Raw genomic sequence first — 20483 nt, forward strand, 5'->3', positions numbered from 1 at the left:
ATTTAACGTGAAGCAAAACACTAACCTTGGAAAAATTATGGATAACTAAATATACCTTTCTTACGTTTCTATTTAAGTTTCTCTAAAAAATACAAGCAACTCTCGTTTTGTGTAGGAATTATCTAGGATGTGTACGTAAACAAAAATGTACGGTGGAATTTCTTTATAAGCAATGCCAGATTAGTTAATTTACGATGTTTTTTTCACAATGCAAAAACGAAGAGACTCAAATTAAAAAACCATCAATTTATTTAATTTTCTGTGCCAGTAGCAGAAGATGATTATTCTAAGCTTTAAAGTAATAATAATAATAATACGTACTTTGAATAAGTTTCCAAATAACTGCCATATGAAGTACGATGAAGATCGATACAAATCTTGTTAGACCTGCACTTTTTTTAGCCATACTTTGTGTTCGAAAATTCTTGAGACGCAGGCGCACCATACATGTGGAAGCACGAGTTCAACATTAAAACATATTACTAATACAACTGAAAGCTGTTATCGTGATTACATTTTTGTCGTGATAGCAACATTTCAACGGTTAAACTCGCAAGATGTAAATGCAAAACACGATCGCGTGCACGTGTTACAAAACTAAAACAAAAAATATCATCAGTGCTCACACATAAAAGGTATAACAGATTTCGAAATACCAAAAGCACGATAAGTAAAAATAAATACGCAGATTCATAACTTTCGTAAGCTATTCTATAAAAAAAAGGGGCAGTGAACTTCAAATGAACATAATTCTAAACTATTATATCCACTCTCATTGATTAAATAGCAATACTGTCACAATAAGTTAAATTATCCCCTACACTTTTATATCCTAATAACTATACATAATTCTTTATGTAGTATTTAAACATCTGGTATTAATTTACAGATTTTACCAAACTTTGGAAAAAAAATATATTTTTAAAGGAACGTTTAATTCCACTACACTTGAAGTTGGTGGTTCTTTTTTACTGCATCTATTTGAACAATACATGAAAAGACTTCAGCTCAAAGATAAAAAAATTATTCACTATCACGTGTCTGATTTGTTTAGACTTTCGCGCAAAGCTACACGAGGGCTATCTGTGCTAGTCGTCCCTAATTTAGTAGTGTAAGACCAGAGGGAAGGCAGCTAGTCATCACCACCCACTGCCAACTCTTGACTTCTCTTTTGCCAACGAATAAGTGGGATTGACCATCACATTACAACGCACCCACGGCTGAAAGGACAAGCATGTTTGGTGTTACGGGGATTCGAATCCGCGACCCTCCGATTATGAGTCGAGTGCTTTAATCACTTGGCCATGCCGTGTCTCTCATGTGTCCCAGAAAAATAAAGTCCATAAAATTTCATTTCCAGTATACGCTCTTTATGTTACGAAATTCTTAGGCTTAAGGATGAAATGCATGAACAATTAAAGGTGAAAATGATAGCTTCAAGATGTATATATATATTCATGTTACAATGGCAGAAACGGATCACAACACTACCCAGTCTTCAAACCCGCGGAAATTGCAGCTGTAGTACAAAACTAAGAATAATGTTCATCGATTTTTTTAAAACCCATCACGTAGGTTTACAAAGGGATGAAAATTAGAGTGGCAGCACGGACACGCGTGAATAGGCAGAAAAGAAACTCGGGTTAACAAAAACTATTTATTTCTACTTATTAAAAAGCTCGCGTTAAAAAGTAGAAGTTCTGCTTATAAATAACCAATTTAAACGTGGTGAGAAACGACTGGATACTCGACCTGTTCTACTAGGGTTCACACCCAAAAAGAAAAACAGTAGGTTATTCATAAACGCAGATTTTGATCTTAAAAGTTGAAAACCACAGACTGAAAATGACAACGTTCTACTTTCAAGCTTACAATGTGATATCCAAAACTAAAAGTATATGTTAATGCTATACAAATGTTGTTTTGTCTTAAAACGGAATGTAATAATTACTGAACACTGCCCCAATTATTTCTAAACTAATCACATAAAGCATATTATAAGTAACTAAAAATACTGAAAGGTTTAACAATTTTAATGAACAAAATTAGTTACCAACTTAAAAGTCACGCGTTTTTTGTTGTTGTTTTTACATCTTCTGAATAATAACATTTTATGGTTTGTTTGTTATTTCAATTTCGCGTAAAGCTACATGAGGGCTATCTGCGCTAGCCGTCCTTTATTTAGCAGTGTAAGACGAGAGGGAAGGCAGCTAGTCATCACCACCCGCCGCCAACTTTTGGGCTACTCTTTTACCAACGAATAGTGAGATTGAACGTCACATATAACGCCCCCACGGCTGAAAGGGCGGGCACGTTTGGTGTGATAGGGATTTGAACCCACGATCCTCAGATTACGAGTCGAACGCCTTAACCCACCTGGCCATGCCGGGCCAACATTATACGGAAACAAACATCATTCCTTACAATCATCTCATGCACTAACTGACCTTGTAATTCAAACGAATATTCATTTTTTGCTACTGAATTTCTTTATACATTATAATATCAGCGAAAGTCAGTAACATGAAAGTTTTGGCATAACAAGTATTTAAATAAAACTACAAACCTTACACTTTATGCCGCCCCAGGACAGGCTAATTAATAGTTATTTAATATTAAAGGAAAAAGTTAAACAGAAAATTTGGTTGAATATTCTGAACTCTGAAGTCGCAACATTAAGGCGTGTCTTATAATTTTCTCAAATATAATTGAAAAAACATTCTACTTGTTTCCTTCATATAGAACCGAGTGCCTCCCCTTCTTAAGTCCTTGGTACCGTCTGCCATCTCCGTTCTATTTTAACGGCGTTACAGTTTCTAAACCTGGTTTGCCGATTACAATAGACGCTACTGAAATCTTCGAAAGAAGCACGTCAAATTTTTAAGCCTGCTTATATATTAGACACCCAATGTGTATAAAATTTAAAATTCAATATAAAATTGTGTTCGGAGAAATTTCAATAAATCAATAAAAAACTAAGAAGCATTAAAGTAAAATACGCATGCTCATTAGACAACTTCTTTACAGACAACTTCAAAATGGTGAAATACATTACTCAGCTATCGTTCTGCGAATGTGTGAAAACTTCGGAACTATTTATGCTTTTACCGTTATGTTTAGAAGTACAGAATTTTATTTTGTAAAGCATTCTCTCACATTTTAAATGGTGAAAATTTACAAATAATACTATGAGAGTTAATTCGCACAGATCAGTGAATCAGCTGATGTTAAGACATACATACAAATAAATTGATGTGAACATTATACACATGTAGATAGTCTGATGAACTTACCTCGTTAACATCCATGATTTTAATAGCAGCCAACTGCCCGGTCTTCGTATGGCGACCCTAAAACACATTAAGAAAATAATTATTAATTTAGAGTTATTGCCAATAAAATAATGAAATCAAAACAACTAAAGGAAACGATCAGTGACTATCATCAAATAAACTAATATGCATGTTATCCAGCAGAAAATGGAGATAAATCAGAGTTCTTACAAATTGATTTTTTTTTATTTTCGCGGAAAAGCTACTCGAGTGCTACGTGCGCTAGCCCTCTCTAATTTAGTAGTAATGATTAGACAAGGGGCAGCTAGCCAAACCACAGACAACTCTTGGGCTACTTGTTGTTTTAATCAATGAATACTAGGTTTGATCAACCATCACATTATAACGCCTCCAAAGATAAAATGGCGTTTGGGGTATTACAGAATTAATCACATTTTAATACTGTTTACCGAAACTCATCATAAAATATACGCACGTAAAAATATATTTTAATTATGGTTAACATTCTAATGAGAAGTTTTCTGAGTTTACCTATAACATAACGTCCAGAATCTACAAATAAGAAATCAAACTTTAAAACTATAATCCACTGATATCTTAACAATACTTCTACTGTCCCTTCCCTGAGAGATAACTACATCCAAAATAAATGTATTAAATACAAACAGAATTTATAGTACAGTATACCAAATCAATTCACAACTAAACTTGTATAATTTGCAAATCTTTATATAGTCTTAGCAAGAACTGTGCCATAAAGTGCACTTAATCCAATACTACACGGATGCTGCGTTATATATTCTATACAAACACTGGTTAATCCACGAATAATGATCATATATCTTAACGTGTTTTAAAAAAAAGATTTTGTTTCTTTTTCACCAGAGGTTAAATTGATAAAAAAAAAATCTATGACTTAAAGGCCAATCAACAAATGATTTACGTCATGGGTTATATTTTTAACTTCACCTCTGGAACAAAAAATAAACAAATTTTAACACATACATACAATCACTAAACACTTCGTTCTCAATATAATATTGAATAATGAATGCGGTGAAATGTCACATCATCATCCATATACCTCAATTAATTTAGGTTACTGTAGGGTGAAGTAAAACGGACTCAAAACCCCATGGATATTATATTCCTACTACACGAAAAATGTTTTCGAGTAATGTCATCATACAAATTCGTCAGCATGGTGGACGTAAAGTCTAATACCAGGTGCCTGTTTAGCATAAAATGTTTAAAACACAAGGTAAGCAAAAAACGGAGGCAAGATACAATTGCCTACTGGAATGCAATGCACATGAATGTGCGTACGTAGCAGATATTTTTAGGGCTCTTGAGATCAGTTCACATATGTTGCAGATGTTGATAACGTAAAGCTTGCATAAACACTCTCCCAGACTTTCGAAAATTTATAATTTTTTTTTATCGCCTGCCCGTAAAATGACAAAACTTCGTTCAGATTTCTTGTCAAACCACTGAAGAAGCACCCATTTCTACAAATTTCTGTACGATGAATATGAAACAAAAAGATATGTACTCGTAAAACGTTGCTTCCTTTCAAAAGTTATGTTTTCAAATACAATCATTTTACATATCACAGAGAAAAGACACAAAATAAACGGCAATTAGTCGAAATAACAGTCAACAATTTTACTTCCTTCAATAAACAATAATCATCTACGAACAAACAAGCAAAATAAGTAAACGATTTGCTTTTAATTTCGCGCAAGGTTACACGAGAGCTGCCTGCACTAGCTGTTCCGAATTTAGAGGGAAGGCAGCTAGTCATCACTAAATCTTGACCCACTGCTTTACCAAAGAACAGCGAGATTAACCGTCACGTTATAACGCTCCCACAGCTGAAAAGGCGAGCATATTTGATGTGATGGGAATTCGAATGCTCAATCCTTAGGACAGGCAAATGATAACAGATGAAAATAATTCGAACATGTTTATATTTTGTATTATGTTTCGTTAACGTTACTTGTTTATTTGTATAGCAAGAATGATGGATGACCTGCTCTGCACTTTAAACAGATTCATAACTGTATCGTACGTTTTTTTGTTGTTTTTTTTTTATCTCGATGAATTTGGTATGGTTCATGCACTCCTACGAGATTGAAAATCGTCAGATAAACAATACAGTATGCACATACTATATACAGTTTGCTATAAAACAATTAAACGTAAACCATTAGTTTTACAGCTTTTACTTAATAATTGTTGCTAAACTGAGGTTGATTATTAATATTTGTTTTACACTTCATGTTTTTATGATGTGAAAAATATTTCTTACGCAGACAAATCTAACAACGTATTATCGCCAACAATAACATACTTTTACAACAGTTATAGTACTTCTCCGAGAAGCATGAAAAAAATTTGAAGGTTTCCAATACAAAAAGGAGGCGTTTTCATACGTCATACTGATTCCATCGTATATACACTGGAAAAACAGCCAATCAAGTTTCTTGTGGTAAAAGTAACAGAACTTTGACACGCTGACAAACATAATACTTAGAGCAGGGTTGAAAACAGCTGAGGTATTGTGAATTTATCAAAGTATTTCAACACAGCTTTTTGAGATGTGTGCAAGCCATTTGATTTACCCATGTATAATAATTATGCTGTTCTCTATTCAGTCCTGTTTGTGCAGTCAGACAATTAACTTTGAATAAAAAATACGCGTGAATTATACTTAACTAGTAAAGTATAAAATGCTCGTAAGTATTCGTAAGCAAAATATATTCACATATAATTAACCAAAGACTTACGAACACAAATCGAAATTGACATAAAAATGTACAATCAAAATAATGCCTATCAAAAATAACGAAATATTTTTTTAAAATTTAGAGATACAAACAAAAACCTAATTTATTTTTGAATCCGGAAAATTCGTTGACAAAAAAAAAGGTCAGTGTTAGTCGTTATTTTAATTGAGAATAAAAAAGAACTTAACAGTGTTGTTTTAAATAATAATGCATGTAACGTTTGTTCACAGTAATATTGATTTTTGGCAAGAAATAGAATCTAACAAATTTAGATTTATAGTTTCCAACGTCAGGTCCAGGTGTATCAAAAAAGGGCAACGGTCCTAATGATAACTATTTGTGTAATACTGTACAGTGTTGATATGTGTTGAATCTTTTTCATCTTATGTTAACTAATAATATAACTATTACAATTTTATCAGTGTATTTTAAAGTAAATACTCTTGTCACTCCTTGTGCATACACTATGACCTAATGACAATCGTTAAGTGCATTCTTTGCAACTCGAGAAGGAAATATTAAACCACGTGCTTTGCTTGGTTACTCGGGCGAAGCTATTCATGGAGTCTCATCTATATGTATGTCCTTGGTCCTAATTAAGCATCTGAGCAAGCAGTGGCACACTGCATGTATTACATATTTATTAATAAAAAACATTCGGTTGCATAAAAGCCAAGCAATCATTCGATTTAAAACCTAGACCTCTTTCCTTCTGGCAAAGCTCCAGTATCCATGCTTGAACGCCAGATCCTTTTGTGAGGACAGAAAATATGAACACATGTTTTACACAGGCTTGTGTAGTTTCTACAAAATTTAAATACTCTGTGACATCAGCTATGTAAAACTTTACAAAAAAAATTCCCAAATATACTTCATATACCACAAGTATTTTTAAGACTTCACTGAATACGTTGTTTGAACATGAAGATGGCTTTAAAAACAGCAATAAACAGAACTGATAGTGTAGATGTCTCAGGTTTCTAAGTTGACTAACATTGTAAATTTCACGTGGTATAAGAGTTTCATGGTTCGTCAAAGTCAGCAACCTGTATACACAATGAGTATTTGAAATTACTTTAACATTTATGCAACTTGTATTTTCTCTGCAAATACACAGTTAGTAGCAACTAGTTTCACATTTAAATACCTTTATAAGCCATTGTTTCTCAAGCTTTATATCAAGATTCTTATGTGACTCGTATTGAAATTTAAGACTAAATTGAATGTGGGTACGTACCACAGTGAACACGTTAATACTGCTTTGTTTATATGGGTTACCCTACCTTTACAGCCTTTTCGAACAACACATAATACTAGAAGAATCTTTCCATGTGACTTTTGGAAAGAGGGGGAAAGTAGCGAGAAACAGGTGTTTTATCCATAAAATTAGTGTCAAAGTACTGATATGCTTTGGAATTCATTTTTAAATTATCATGACATTTGTTAGCTATGTATTTATTTGTAGGTGTTTTATAGCTTTTGAGTAAGGACCATATAATTTTATGACAACTAAAATTTCCTACGAATTGAGAGTTTCAATCCCTGTGTAACGTGAACAATTTAACAATAAGACATTTGCACACCCAATGGACATTTAACATTATCTTTTGTTAACTCTCTGTGAACTGCCGATCGTGCAAACTATGTAACACTTTACCTCCTTTCTAACCGACGTTCCACTGTTGACGTACAATCATTGTCATACAGTTGTTCACTACTTACAACCGAGAAGATATCTCTATTTATTGGTTAATTCTTCACTCATGCATTCTTCTTCAAAAACCTTATAAAAATAGCCTAATTAATTTTAGCTCTATTTATTATGCCAAGTTTTAAAAACTAATTATTACTAATATGGGTTAAAACACAGGGAAAGTTTGACAACATGTGGATAGGAAGATTTTAGTTGAATTTAGGTAGTTTATACTAAATCTTTTGATTTTGTCCTCCCTTTCACATGAATAAATTTCTACGTATTCCTTCTAGCCAGGATAAAACAGTGTGTGTATTAAAAAACAAAACACCCAGTCGTCTTATGATAGAAACAAAATCAAGTATTTGATTCACGTAACTTTAACTTATGGGGGCCACTTCTAATAAAGACCTGACATCAAGCTGATTTCGGTAAGTTATCAACTACAGTAACTTCATCTTCCACCGTAACACATTTAAAAAATAAGCCTAAAAATAACTGGACTCTGCTGCACAGTTACTTTGCAGGTATGACATTTAGAGCGCATGCGTAGGGTAAGGATAAAACTGGTACAACTTGTATATATAACGTACGCGTAAATATGTATACAAGAGTAGGAATATAGTTTAACTCAAAACTATAAGAACAAGCTTACAGCCAATTCTACACAATGATTTGGTAAACTAACGACGACATAAACTTGTCTTGCCTGAATCAAATCTAGACACCTACCGCCCCCTACATACTCATGTCTTTACGATATTTGACTAAACACACAATCATTACTTTCACAAATGGATACTCTGTTTTGCTGTTAAGCACAAACAGCAAACAAACTATTTACGTTGTGTCCACCGCGAATATCGAAACCACAATTTTTCGGTATTTTTGCATTTAAGCCCTCAAACTTACCGCTAAGCCATTACGTGGTAGCTACTCCAACTAGTTGCAATTTATTGAATATAAGTTTGTATTTAACTGACAATTATTCTTGACGAATCTATCTATATATGAAGACGTTCAAGGTGTTTCGGAGGAAGGAAGCCAATAAAATAAAGATTGATAATTATTTCGACATCCTACAAAAATATATTTTTTTCAAAACAGTGCTCATCTAATGAGAAAATGTTGGAATTCTTTTCGGTAAAAGCAATCCCAGCTTTATTATGGTATAATGTAATTTAAAGCATAGTTTTGAGAACAGTCAAGTCATATATAATAAATGGATTGTATGTGCGCGTTTCCCAAAATTACTCCAATGATGTAGTTAAAACACCGTCTATGATGTGTGAGTAGTAACCAAAACGAAAAAAAACTTAGTGTATGCGAGTAAATTATATCCAACAAATGATTATGCTAACATATGTCACATGTTATCTTGCACTATGTTCTTCTCTGGCTCAACATCGTCAGTCATCCTGTACAACGACTTGAACTAAAAACCTTGCCATTTCCAGTTTTTGTATAAGTCTAACTCTCTAAGTCTGCGTGGATAATACTTCCACGTAAATTATATGCTTAGAACACCATTAACAAAACAAAAGAGAAAACACAACTTTGTGCGAATCGGTACTATGTTAAGAAACGATTCTGATTTTTTACACCCTGAACACCATTGAACAACGGTTCTTGATTAGTTTATAAAATAAAAATTCTGTATCTCTCTAAACACCAGGCTTAATGATATGCCATTATCACATAACACGGGCATCACTAAAGAGTATTTATACACAGCTACGTTTTACTATATATATAGGTAATCAAATACGATAATAAGAATGCTGAATACGACAAAAATATCTTTAAAACTGTAACATACGTTCAACTGATGCTTGTTTGTTTGTTGTTTGTTTTTTTTTGGAATTTCGCACAAAGCTACTCGAGGGCTATCTGTGCTAGCCGTCCCTAATTTAGCAGTGTAAGACTAGAGGGAAGGCAGCTAGTCATCACCACCCACCGCCAACTCTTGGGCTACTCTTTTGCCAACGAATAGTGGGATTGACCGTCACATTATACACCCCCACGGCTGGGAGGGCGAGCATGTTTAGCGCGACGCGGGCGCGAACCCGCGACCCTCGGATTACGAGTCGCACGCCTTACGCGCTTGGCCATGCCAGGCCTTCAACTGATGCTCACGCCACCCACATAGCTGTGATTAACAAATCAAATCAGTAACCTCACCTCACAAATCTGCCCCTAATTTCAACGCTGTGTGATACAGTCAAAGTGTCTCCTAAACCTATGACTCCAACCTTCCTTAAAAATATATAGGTTTGGTTAAATTGCCAAGTTTCATTAATGGCTATTCAAGTCCCTTTTCAAATTATATTTATGTATGTAAATGTTAAGACGGTATAGCTAATCTCTTCGATTGTTTCTTTTCCTGATAAAATCAGACAGAACACGTCATATACTGTACACTAGATGAACTATACACAAACTGTAATCCTCTTAAACACTGATTATATGTAAGAAAAACAACAATCGCAGTATTAAAATAAGCATTTTAGTAAATGCATTACAATAACTATTACTAGAAGTTTTGCATATATACACTGCAGTATTTAACAATACTATTAAATAATCAATTTGGAGATGTATTTTCTTACTTACTACGTACATTTAATACGTTATATCAATATAGCTTTCTAGCCACCACATACAGTTATATTGTTGTTTTGAATTAAGCACAAAGCTACACAATGGGCTATCTGTGCTTTTCCCACCACGGGTATCGAAACCCGGTTCTAAGCGTTGTAAGTCCGCAGACATTCCGCTGAGCCACTGGGGGGCATATATAGTTATATTCTATCTGACGACCGTGCATTTTGACAACATCCTTGTAGTGTAGTTTTAACTGTAAAAGGCTCCGTCGGAAAATCTTTACTCTGCCCTGATGCCTTTACAATTCATTTAGTGTACGAGGACGGTTTCCAAGCGCTCGTTTCAACAGTTCGACCACAGAGAATTCCATAGACGCTTCGTTTGGCAACTTCGACAGTATATCCTTACATGAAATTCTATGAATACCTGTTTCATTCTCAAGCTGCTTGAGGTATGTAACGAATGAAGAGGTATGATGGGAATTCATATTTAGGTAAACTCGTACCCTCTAGTCTCGTTTCCAGGCGGAGGTCCTTCTCAATAATGTTGCCTGCGGCATTCGCATTGTAGACCTTTTCGTATTCAGGTTCCCTAACTTTTTACAAGATGTCATACTATGTTTACAACTATGCAGGTCATTTCTGTACAGTTTTATGCCCCAAGTCTATTCTTTTTTCCTTTATTTTCAAATGACATTAAGTACAAGAGATATTTCCGCCTTGAAGATTCAAAATGTCCGATCTAAACCTACCTGGTCTGGGTGTATGAATATTCTGTGTCGTAAAAAAGTCGTTACATGCCCTTCTAAAAACGATCAGTTTTACGTGATATCATACTACCTATGAATTACTAAAGAATATCAACACGCAGTTCTTAGATATGTTGTTCCTCCGTGACTTTATATAGGTTTTGTTGTTTTGCCACTTATTGATATATATTGTTCCCCCGTGACTTTATACAAGTTTTAATTGTCTTGCAACTTACTGATTTCTAATATAACCTTTATTTTTCGTTACATATATATAATTATGAAGATAAAATAGCTTGGTTTTGAATTTTGCGCAAAGCTACTCGAGGGCTATCTGCGCTAGCCGTCCTCAATTTAGCAGTGCAAGACAAGAAAGAAGGCAGCCAATCATTACCACCCACCGCCAACTCTTGGGCTACTCTTTTATCAACGAATAGTGGGATTGACTGTCACATTATAACGCCTCTACGGCTGAACGGGCGAGCACGTTTGGTGCGAGAATAAACCAACATCTTAACAGGCTAATATAAGCCGTGGAAAAATTAAAAATTTGCAGACACAACAAGTACACGATTAGCAACTAAACAGTGCAAACGGATACGATACAACAGTTTTCTATAATTGTACTCCAGAATACCAAAGCGCATACCATGCCTGATGTATTAAAATAGCTCGCATACGGATCAAAGTTTCGTTTAAGTAAAGCTTCATCTCGGTGAATCTCAACCGCCAAACATGACCCAAGGGTAGGATAATGTAACCTTCTACAAGCATGTTATTTATCATAGAACGCAAAATATACACTATGTAACGAAAACTTGCATTCTTAACACACTGTCTACCACATTTCGATGGTAATAGCAATCCAACAGCATTGAAAAAACTTGAACAACTAGAATTTCTTTCTCATGTCGTGTCACCATGTGCTACTGATATTATATCTCTGCTATCACTCAACTTCACAACTGATGTAGGTTTCTTTCAATCATTCAGAAGAAAAAAAAATCTTATCAATAAAATAAAGCACATGCGCATAGAAATTATATTTAAACTTATTTCTGCTATGCAATACCTTGGGGTATCAAACTACCCAGAAAGAAGCCTGCGTAGTAGTAAGCATATACTAACACAAAGATCGTATTTACTTGCATGTTCTGACTGTTGATATGTACCTTGTTCAAACTTGTATCAGTTCTATCAGTCTGTGTTGTACATCATGAACACACACATTGGCGATTTTGCAGATGTCACAGAAATTCATAGGCATAAAGTATTTCAATCAACTTTTAATCAACCTAATATATTTAGATAAGTGGGTATCTGAACTGTTTTCGGTTTCTCAATCGCTACGTGGGTCATATTTCGTTCTTATCAATAGAAAGAAAGACGCGTAAAAATAAAATTGTTTTTGCATAAAAATATACAACCTAATTTTTAAACCACAAGGTAATAAAAAGCCTTCAAGCGAAAAACAAATCCACACAGTCCATCAAAGTGACTATATTGGAGGTGTTTTTTTTTCGTATTATAATAATATGAACACTTAAAACAAAAATGGTACTATATCGATAATTAGCGATCATAAAAACGTTTAAATGACGTTTACTTGTGTTTATAAACTTCCACAAAATTAAATTTAGGTATTTTCTTAAAGCATGGTTAGTCTCATACACATGATTATTAGGTTTTCTTGATCACATTAAAACAACCTCCAAGAAGGTGGGTTGTATCACAAAACATATCCATTTTTAAGATTTTTTTAAATATTTTTTATGAAAATTAAATAATACAGAGACAAACATCTCTGTAATATTTCGTCACACTTATCAAATAATAAAGTTTTCTAAGATGTCATCTTCTAATCGTTTCTCGTCTATTATATTCCTACATGTTAACATCGAAAAAGTACGTCCTGTGGCTTTAACGTATCCAAGGCGATGTCAAACAGCTGGTGGATCGGTGTTTACAAGCTACTCACGTGCACGACAACATAAGCCCACGCTTACAAACCACCCTAGCCTTCGCAGTTGGGCTGTTTAAATCCAATGTTGTATCAGGGTTTTCATGCCAACTCAGGTTGTTTGCATGATTAGTCAACCATAAACCTCACTTATTTAAAATTCCCTGTTGAACATTTTTTCACACAATTTTCACTCGAATTCGACTACTCAAGTAATAAACATCTAATAATCTTTGTTATGGTGAGTAGTTATTCTTGTCTACATGTAGAGGCTACACTAACTGCTCGTTCTAGCTAGATAATTACACAACGCTTTTTCATACTAATAAACATTCACTCAACACTGTACCTGGTAGCAATCAATATGGATGTTCGCGGTTTAAAAATACTAGTAAACAATTTTACTTGTTACATTGATATAGTATTCTCAACTACATTGATCACCTTCAGATAAAAATAAGTAATGCTCTAACTATGGAGATTCGACAGAATAAGTATTGCCGAGTTAACTCGATTTTTTCATTTAGCTGAGTAGAAGAGATAATTGTTTGTTTTGTTTTTTTTAAATTCGCGCAAAGCTACTCGAGGGCTATCTGCGCTAGCCGTCCCTAATTTAGCAGTGTATGACTAGAGGGAAAGCAACTAGTCATCACTACCCACCACCAACTCTTGGGCTACTCTTACCAACGAACAGTAGCATTGAACTTTACATTGTAACGTCCCAACGACTGAAATAGCGAACATGTTTGGTGTAATGGGGATTCAAGCCCGCGACCCTCAGATTACGAGTCGAACGCCTTAACCCACCTAGCCATGCCGGGCGAAGAAGAGAGAAACGACATAAGCTGGCCATGATGCAAAAATAGCATGTGTGCGCTAAGAACAACTCTGGCTGTTGACAACTGTGTACCAATAAATGCCTGGAGAATTTCAAAGACACGACATAAGGTCTAGACTAAGAGAATCATTTTAAACATATTACAATATGGTTAATCCTCGCAGTCGTTCCATTCTTAAGATGGGGGACAATCTTCAGGTATCCTTAAACTTATACACAGTCGACATCACCAGAAAACACATAACAGTGCTTCGGTAATTTTTCAAAGACAACTACGTTAGCACTTACGAACACCAAAATGGGGCTGGATTTTGAAAAGTGTGACTAGTTTAAGAATATGGACAATGGATTCCAAAGCCAGTCATCTCCAAGTTATATACAATACGTGTGAGACACACACACACACATGCAAATACAAAAAGAAAAACCTCAGAGAACAAGAAATGTTCAGCCTTCTGAACTACATGGATAAGAATCACTTTATGAATAATACATAACGCACTGGCAACCAGTTTCTGTAGAAACATTGAAAGCCTTTGAAGTGCTGTTTAATATACTCATAACTGAGTACGGCGTTGGTATTTTCAATCCGATTAATACCTTATACGTACATGGCTAAACGACCACATCAGGAAACCCTAAAGTTAAGTTGTAGCTGCCACAAAGGGAAGGTAACCAATTAGAAACACTCAATACTACAGGGGTTCTTACCGGGCTTTTAATCTATAAACAGGATTGACGGTCTTTTTTTTTTAATAACGCATTCACAATTAAAAGTGCAAAGTATGCTCACAGGTATTGAAACACAAACCTTAGATTTTTCGTTTTGCAGTCCATAATTCTCTGACATAGTTTACAATTCTTACGTTCTTAAACTATTATAGTGGCCCGTGACATCAAATCGCATCGCATTCAGATTTTAACTGGAAACCACATGAATCACTACAATATTCTTGAGTTGTGAATTGTGTTGATTAAACTATAATTTTATACATTGTTTCCCTTTTATGCCGAGAATCAATTATAAACCTATTACATACATATATTGTGGATCCATAACTTTGTTGGTTACATACGCGTGACACAAATACTATCAATACTGTATTTAAGCCTATTGTAATTACTGCTGGATTCCCCTGAATAACTTACATAGAAAATACGCGATTTCACCCAAAGTTCACCCACATACAAATATAAAATCACTCAATATGAAGCAATTTGTGTACCCGTGAATAGTCTAAAAACATGTCGGTAATTTAAGTTTGTTTCGGATACTTGCGCAAAGCTATACATGGATCATCTGTGCTAGTGGTCTCTAACTTTCAACTAACAGACTAGAGGGAAGACAATTAATTACCACTAAACACCAACCCTTGTCTAACCGAATAGACGAGAAACCCACTTGAAGTAAAAATGTATCTCATGACGTCTTGTATGGGTATTAATACTTTTACTGATAAAGCAGATAACACGAATGTCGAAACGTTGTTCTCTGCTACATTAGTAAAAGTGTTAATACCCATACGAGACGTCCTGAGATACATTTTTACTTCAAGTGGGTTTCTCGTCATTATGAATCACTTTGAAAATCCACCCACGCTCCCAGTGGGAGTTTTTTTTTTCCGATAAGGAACAAATTCAACGTGCCCATTGATCAATAAATTGTACGACACGCTAATTACTAATAACGTTCCACCCTAATTTGAGAGATGGCCTTCAATTATTCAATCGCATTGACAACTGAGGTACTTTTTTTTCAGATGTTCACTCGCATACAACCAATGTCGTTAACAGTTATGCCCACTACTGTACATGGTTGTATCCTTCGGCCATTCACGTATTATTTAGATCATATTTTAATCGTTTCTTTTTTGTATAATTTAATGTTTAATAATGTCACTGTGAACACTGTACTAATATTCGTCACAAACAACTAAATTTTAAAGCTGACAAGTAATTTAAAGTTCAATTTTAACCGCAAGTTATTACTTTTCTTGCACACGAAATTGGTGGATGATTTGTCAGCAGAAAGTTGTATTTTCAAAAAACTTCACGTATTATGTCGATATATCGAGAATTATAATTTTTATTTTGTGCGTAGACTTCTCTCTCTATATAGCCTCTTATTTTTAAATCAATGGGTCACAAAAGTCGGGTAAATCTTCAATATTATACTGCGATAAATAAGGTTAATTTTTCTACTCTTTTTTCTTGCTTATTAGAATAGCACTTTATAAATTAATGAAATCAGATTGATATCATTATTCACATTTCGTAGAAATACTGACAAAACACTAAACATTTTTATTTTATTATTTATTCTCTGTCCACCACGAGTATCAAAATTCAGTTTCTAGCTTGCAAGTCAGAAGATATACCGCTGTGCTACTGAATAGAGGCTCATACAGAATACAAGTTGTTCAGAAATATTTGGAAAACGAAAGAAACTCAACTTTCTCTCGTATGTTCACCATTCCATTATTTTCATTTCCACCACGCACTCTGATAACACGGAAAATATATTTTCATAAAATAAATTAGGGCTTGCCCTCTTGGCTATTGTAAGCAATTTTAACTATTTTTTTCATAAAACGTTTACGTACAAACAACGTTTCTGTGGTTGTACACATTTTAGATTGGTTACGCTAAGTTTTTGCATGTTTCCTTAAAAACAAACAAATAAACTGAATATGACTTACTGGATTATAATCAAAATATGACAACTTCACGAATGTGTGACTCAATTATCCATTTTATTTCTGGTGATTCTAACATGTCAGTTTTGTAGACGGTCTACTTTCATCCAAAGGAAAGTTCCGCGGTATTCGTGGCTCAATAAAATCAAAACTTGATACAAGGTTTTGTAAACATATTTGTAGGTGATGGAATTAACCTAAAATGAGGGTCATAATGCATGTAATTAAATATGTAGCTATAGAAGTTCAGTGAGGAATATATGATAGTTTGTTTTCATTTCATATTTAAATGGAGACTATAATAAAATCTACAACCTATCAACACACACAAACACCAGAGTTAAATAAAATCAGATAAATATAGATTAATGCAATAACAAATGAATCCAGAAAGTTTAAACAAACTGAAATGATTATTCGTTGGATAATCATAACCTGATATGTTAATCTATGGATCATAAAACAACTTTATGCAAAACGATACGAAGTACTTACGTCATACTTTTCTACAGCGTGAGTATGTATTGTCGCGTGGTGTAAAGCACGCGACATTCTCAGAATTGTATCGCAATGCAAGCCTATAGCCTTAAACCGGAAGTTAACACCACACACCCCAGTCTTACACCTCCCACATGGTGAAGTGTCTGTTAACAGGTTTATATTAATCTACTTATAAACATTAACATCCAAGTAAACTGTTACACTAACTATTAACACTTAATTCAACACACACAAATTTTAGTATCCACAGTTCGAAGATGGGTGGTTGATAACTTATTATATAAATTTTCCTTGCAGAGAATAGCTATCATGAGTAATGCTAGATGGGAAGTATATAACATGCAATAATGTATTATATCTTAAAGATCACCAATAACCCGAGTTCTTTGTTTTTAAAACAGCGATCGTATCAACAAGCACGACTAGAAGTCACGTGACTGACTTTAAAGTCAGTATCCGTGACGACGTCCTTGAAGGGTGTGTGTGTGTGTATTGATATACATTCAGCATTACTAAACATTTCTTTCTCTAAAATGACGTGTAAGTTACCATGTTATCGATTGCGTATAATATTTCAAAGTACATTTCTGAAAACAACACACATTTTTAACGATATATTGTACCTTATTACCAGTTTGATGATCATTGAAAATTCACAATTACAATTTATTTTCTTTCATGGAAACAAATTTTTACAAGATACATTTTCAAGCGACGACAAAATATTTATTTTTATAAACACAATTATTCATGTTATACATAGGAAAAATAAAAACAATTATGAGAAACGTGTCGTGTCTATATTTCACCGAAATATGAAGGCTTATTTTATTATTATAAATGTAAAATGAACAGAGACTCGACATAAAATTATGTCAGGGTTATGCGCCTCAAATAAGGTGACGAGAGGGAACGCATGAGGCGCGATGACAGAGCCGAGACAAATCGAACAAATACATTTATCCAACCTCTCTCTCACTCCTGTTCTGATGTCATCAATGTCTGTACAGTCAAAACTTCCAAATCGCCCTTTGCTGCCAGCTATTTTTGCTCTACGCTCTATATGAACAATGGTCAAATTACATACAAGAACAGGAGGAGGACGAAGTTATTCACGTTTGTTCAGATTTAAAACATTATGAAGTACAAGACTGAAACTGGTCAAAATATTTATTACGATAACATAGACGATAAAGAAACCCACAGTGGTAAGTCTTATGGCTTATAACGCTTTAAACTAAGTTTTCCTCTCCGTCGTAAGAAAGTCCATCGTGCATATCAGTTTTTTAATCGCAGAACTACAGACTCTTTGAACCTTTTTCTAAGCTACTTATGTACCAAACTGCTTGTGAGTCCATATTGTTTGTTACAGAGTTTTTAATAACAAAAGCCACAAAACAAAGACCAGCTAGCAACAATACCATCAGTATTGTAACAGAAGTTTGGCGAAACAAATACCACATAAACAAAAAATCATCTTGTAATCGTTACAACGGATACTTTGGACAAATATTAATTCCACGAAAACTAAAATATTTTGATGACAGTTTTGTATTTCTAATAATTCAGACTTTCCTTCTCTAAAAGTTTTTTTCTTTCTTTTCTGTTGCATGAATATTGTCAAAAGTGGCATAGATGATGTGGCGTTATAACTGTTATAGGAGAAATAAATATAAAATTTGAAAAAAAAACGTACCAAACATATTCTATATATAAAAATTAGTAAAAACGTTTAAATTACTATTAATTAAAAGCTCTACTACTTTGCTAAACCAAGTTGTTCAACAGGCATAAAAAATGCATCTTCTGAAACAAAAACGAAGATACGATCATGCGCTGTGTTGGAAGATTCCACAATTTGTTGCTCAAAAATCATACACAAGAGAGAAAGAAATGCAGAAAGAAGTGAGAAGACATGATTAGTTTTAATATTTCAATGAAAGAACAACAGAATTTAGTTTATATGGGATATTTCTTTACGTTAAAAGGCATGCACAGAGAACAAGTGACCATTTGAAATCAGCCCCACTGCATTAAACAAATTCGAACGTCTCTGAAAAAAGCCCAAATTCGGCTCTTAATAGGCAGAACTGGCAACTATACTTAAGATAATTTTATACAGGCAGTTTACATGTACATTATTAGGAGGGAACAAACGTAAGTTTTGTAATATCTCTTTCAGAACAAAATTCTAGATTAAAAATTATAATTAAACGTAAGGATCTAACAACTAATGCGATTAATGCGTATATTTTATTATTCTAGGGATAATCTACAAACTATGTCACAAGTGCTGCTTTCACGCAATAAACTTCTTTGATGGAGGCTGAACAAAGATATGTAGCTGCGCCATGAAGTTAACTGCAAAAACTATACATTGCAGATGTGCATATTAAGAAGATATATAAATACTTCCCGAAGTGCACATACATGCTACAGTATGTTCTAGTTCTCTTTGACACTCCTGGACCCTGCTAAAAAAAAAGTAGTGAGACGGCTGCTGTGTCGTTAACCTCTTCCTTAACGTCAGTTATATTTATCAGTTAGGCACGTTTCTCACAAGTAATCAAACCCAAATATCCCAAACAACCTTGCACAAGTATCTCAGTTCATCCTTAGTTTATGAAGACTTATCAACTTTATCAACAACGGGATTCCTATGTTTGGAGTATCCATACTTGAATTGAAACAGTAAAAATTACCGCACATTATACTCGATACTAAAGATTCTGATGCAAAAACAAGATGTTTTAACAGTTTCGTATTTAGAGGAAAGCTTACGTAACAAGAAAAAGAATGACAACTCGATATTCATCCCTTTTCATTTGTAAATCTTAACATACAGGTATTACATTAAGCAAAAACTACTTGTACATGATTATTACAAGGTTTTCGAAGATAGATCACGTATATCACGTTATGAGAAATTCTGATTGCAGAATGAAAAAAGGCAGGTACGCACATTCTAAACAAACTTATCACGGTTTGAGGTCACAACAAAGTACGTTTTTAACATGTCTACCTGAAATGTCTGCATAACAAACTTGAGTGTAATTGAACCAATCAACAGGTATCCACTTAAAGAGCCAATAATACTGTTCAAGGGCTATCTGCATCAGCTGTCCATAACCGTAAAACGATAAACTAGGTGGAAGGTAGCTGGCTAGTCAACACCGCCCATCCCCCAGACTTGGGTTATTCAACCAACAGAGCAATAATCGTCACATTACAAGTCATCCACGGCTGATTGGTTGTATCTGGTTTGAATTCAAAACAAGCATGTGTGTACAAAGAAAGCTGTGTACTAATCCACTGTGTATTCCCAAACTATCATATTTGACTACAATTATAATTGGGTAAT

At 34.2% G+C, this 20483-nt stretch overlaps 1 protein-coding gene across 10 annotated transcripts in view; it reads right to left on the reverse strand.

The window, feature by feature from the left end:
* LOC143239603 (serine/threonine-protein kinase mig-15-like) overlaps positions 1 to 20483 on the reverse strand; it is a 119721-nt gene that overhangs the window by 79010 nt on the left and 20228 nt on the right. For 9 of the 10 annotated variants that reach the window (XM_076480845.1, XM_076480852.1, XM_076480844.1 and 6 more), the window contains one exon: positions 3294 to 3350. In XM_076480845.1, the coding sequence (XP_076336960.1) occupies positions 3294 to 3350 (57 nt within the window). Of the gene's footprint in view, positions 1 to 3293; positions 3351 to 17116; positions 17189 to 20483 lie in introns of those variants that run through there. The other variant, XM_076480850.1, reaches the window with a different exon arrangement.

Source organism: Tachypleus tridentatus, chromosome 13 (assembly GCF_004210375.1).
Source record: "Tachypleus tridentatus isolate NWPU-2018 chromosome 13, ASM421037v1, whole genome shotgun sequence".
Classification (NCBI taxonomy): Eukaryota; Metazoa; Arthropoda; class Merostomata; order Xiphosura; family Limulidae; genus Tachypleus; species Tachypleus tridentatus.